The sequence below is a fragment of the Hipposideros armiger genome, unplaced genomic scaffold (genome assembly GCF_001890085.2).
Source record: "Hipposideros armiger isolate ML-2016 unplaced genomic scaffold, ASM189008v1 scaffold_64, whole genome shotgun sequence".
Taxonomy (NCBI): Eukaryota; Metazoa; Chordata; class Mammalia; order Chiroptera; family Hipposideridae; genus Hipposideros; species Hipposideros armiger.
In genome coordinates this window covers 515,725-518,091 of record NW_017731414.1, presented here as the reverse complement: position 1 = coordinate 518,091, position 2,367 = coordinate 515,725, and the positions used below count along the sequence as shown (strand labels likewise).

The 2,367-nt window shown below is 41.7% G+C and overlaps 1 protein-coding gene across 1 annotated transcript in view; it reads right to left on the bottom strand.

The window, feature by feature from the left end:
- Positions 1-2,367, bottom strand: part of CUNH19orf44 (chromosome unknown C19orf44 homolog) — a 17,993-nt gene that overhangs the window by 4,800 nt on the left and 10,826 nt on the right. Inside the window, exon 5 of the mRNA XM_019641994.1 lies at positions 212-722. Within this exon, the coding sequence (XP_019497539.1) occupies positions 212-722 (511 nt within the window). The remainder of the gene's footprint in view (positions 1-211; positions 723-2,367) is intronic.

Below are 2,367 nucleotides of genomic sequence, written 5' to 3'. Positions count from 1 at the left end.
CTCCAGACCTTGCCAATGTCCCCAGGGCCAGAATTACCCCAGCTGAGAACCACAGCCTTAGTCTTTGCTTCTGGAACCTTTCAGAATGTCTGAGAGCTCGGAAGACAGTGGGAAACACCCACGGCCGCTGTCCCTCATCTATGGAAAAGGAAACTGGGGCGCCGAGGTGCCTCCCAGCTGCTTAATGATGGACTCTGGGGCTCCTCATCACACTGCAAGGACGGCTGCAGAGCACAGCCTGAGTGCCTATCACTGCTGCCATGGCCTGCGCCTCCCCCCTCGGGCCCTGAAGCCACATGCTTACCCTTCGTCCACTGGTAGGTAAAGGCGGGATCGAGGGTCTGCGCGGCCGTCTCCTTCACCATGACTCTTCTAGCATCCCTGGACCGTTTTTTCCGAGACATGCATGTTGGTGGGGGATGGTCTATCTTCAGGCTTGCAGAGAGTTCAGACAAAGTGGCTAGTGTCCTGTCTGGAGACTCCTCAGAATGGGAGACTGGCTCTGATGCTGTCGGACTTGGGGATCTGTTGAAATCTTCCGAGTAAGTCAAGCTCACCGTGCTGGCTGTAGGTTCCTCAGATGCTGGCCTCAGGCTGGAAGTGCTCTGGGGCCCAGCAGAGGAGGCCAACGCCTCACTCAGGAGCTCTGAGACCTCACTTTCAGTTGTGGGGCCCCAGGCCCAGGAGCTTTGGCTGGATGCCTTTTCCCTCTGATCGTCTTTCTAAAATGAAGGCAGAGATAACTGGAAAGTGGAGTTTTTCTTTGTTTTTTTAAATTTTATTTTACTTTTTATTAGTTTCAGGTGTACAAAACAATGTGAGTTATACATTTCACCCTACACAAAGGGATAACTCCCCTCCCCTAATCTATTGCCCCTCTGATGTCATATATATTTATTACAATTCCATTGACTCAATTCCCTATACTATACTCCATACTCCATGTCCCATGACTATATATATGTATATATATATTATATATATACGTATATATAATATATATATATATATATACTTAATTATAGTTGACATACAATCATACAATATGATTCAGCTTCAGCTTCAGGTGTACAGTGCAGGGTTAAGGCATCTACACTGTCCATGAAGTGGTCTCCCTAATAAGACATGTGACCATCTGACACCCTACAAAATATTTACAACATTATTGATTATATTCCCCAAATTGTCTCATATCCCTGGGACGATATTGTAGTTACCTATTTATGCTGTCTAATCCCCTCCCCTTCTCCTTTGTCCCCACCCCCTCCCAACTAGCAACCATCAGTTTTTCCTCTGTATCTGAGACTATATCTGTTTACTTTGCTCATTTATTCAGTTCTTTGGATTCCACATATAAGTGAAATCATATGGTATTTGTCTTTCTCTGACTGACTTATTTCACTTAGCATAATTTTCTCTATTGTTGCAAATGGTAAGGTTTCATTCTTCTTTATAGCGGAGTAATACTCCATTGTATAACTGTACCACAGTTTTTTAATCCAGTCGTCTACCGATGGGCATTTCGGTTGTTTCTAAGTCTTGACTATTGTAAACAGTGCTGCAATAAACATAGGGGTGCATATATATTTTCAAATTAGCATCTTGGGTTTCTCTGGATAGATACCTAAGAGTGGAATTACTGGGTCATAAGGTAGTTCCATTTCCAGTTTTTTGAGATATCTCCATACTGAGGTATGCACCATACTGTGGCTGCACCAATCTGCAGTCCCACCAACAGTGCACCAGGGTTCCCTTTTCTCCACAACCTCACCAGCAGTTGTTGTTTGTTGATTTATTGATAGCCATTCTGACCAGAGTGAGGTGGTATCTCATTGTGGTTTTTACTTGCATTTCTTTAATGATTAGTGAGGTTGAACATTTCTTCATATGTCTGTTGGCCATCTCTATGTCCTCTTTAAAGGAATGTCTCTTCATATTCTCTGCCCATTTTTTAATTGGGTTGTTTTTTGGTTTTGAGTTGCATAAGTGTTTTATAAATTTTGCATATTAACCTCTTATCAGATATATCGTTGACAAATATCTTCTCCCATTCAGTAGGCTTCCTTTTTGTTTTATTGATGGTTTCCTTTGCTATGAAAAACTTTTAAGTTTGATGTAACTCCATATGTTAATTTGTTCTTTTACTTCCCTTGCCCGAGGGGATATATCAGTAAAAATATTACTCAGGGTAATGTCTGCAAATTTACTCCCTATATTTTCTTCTAGGTGTTTCATGGTTTCAGGTCTTACATTTAAGTCTTTAATCCATTTTGAATTTGTTCTTGTATATGGCGTAAGTAGGTGGTCCAGTTTTATTTTTTTTTTGCATGTGTCAGTCCAATTTTCCCAGCACCATTTATTAAATAG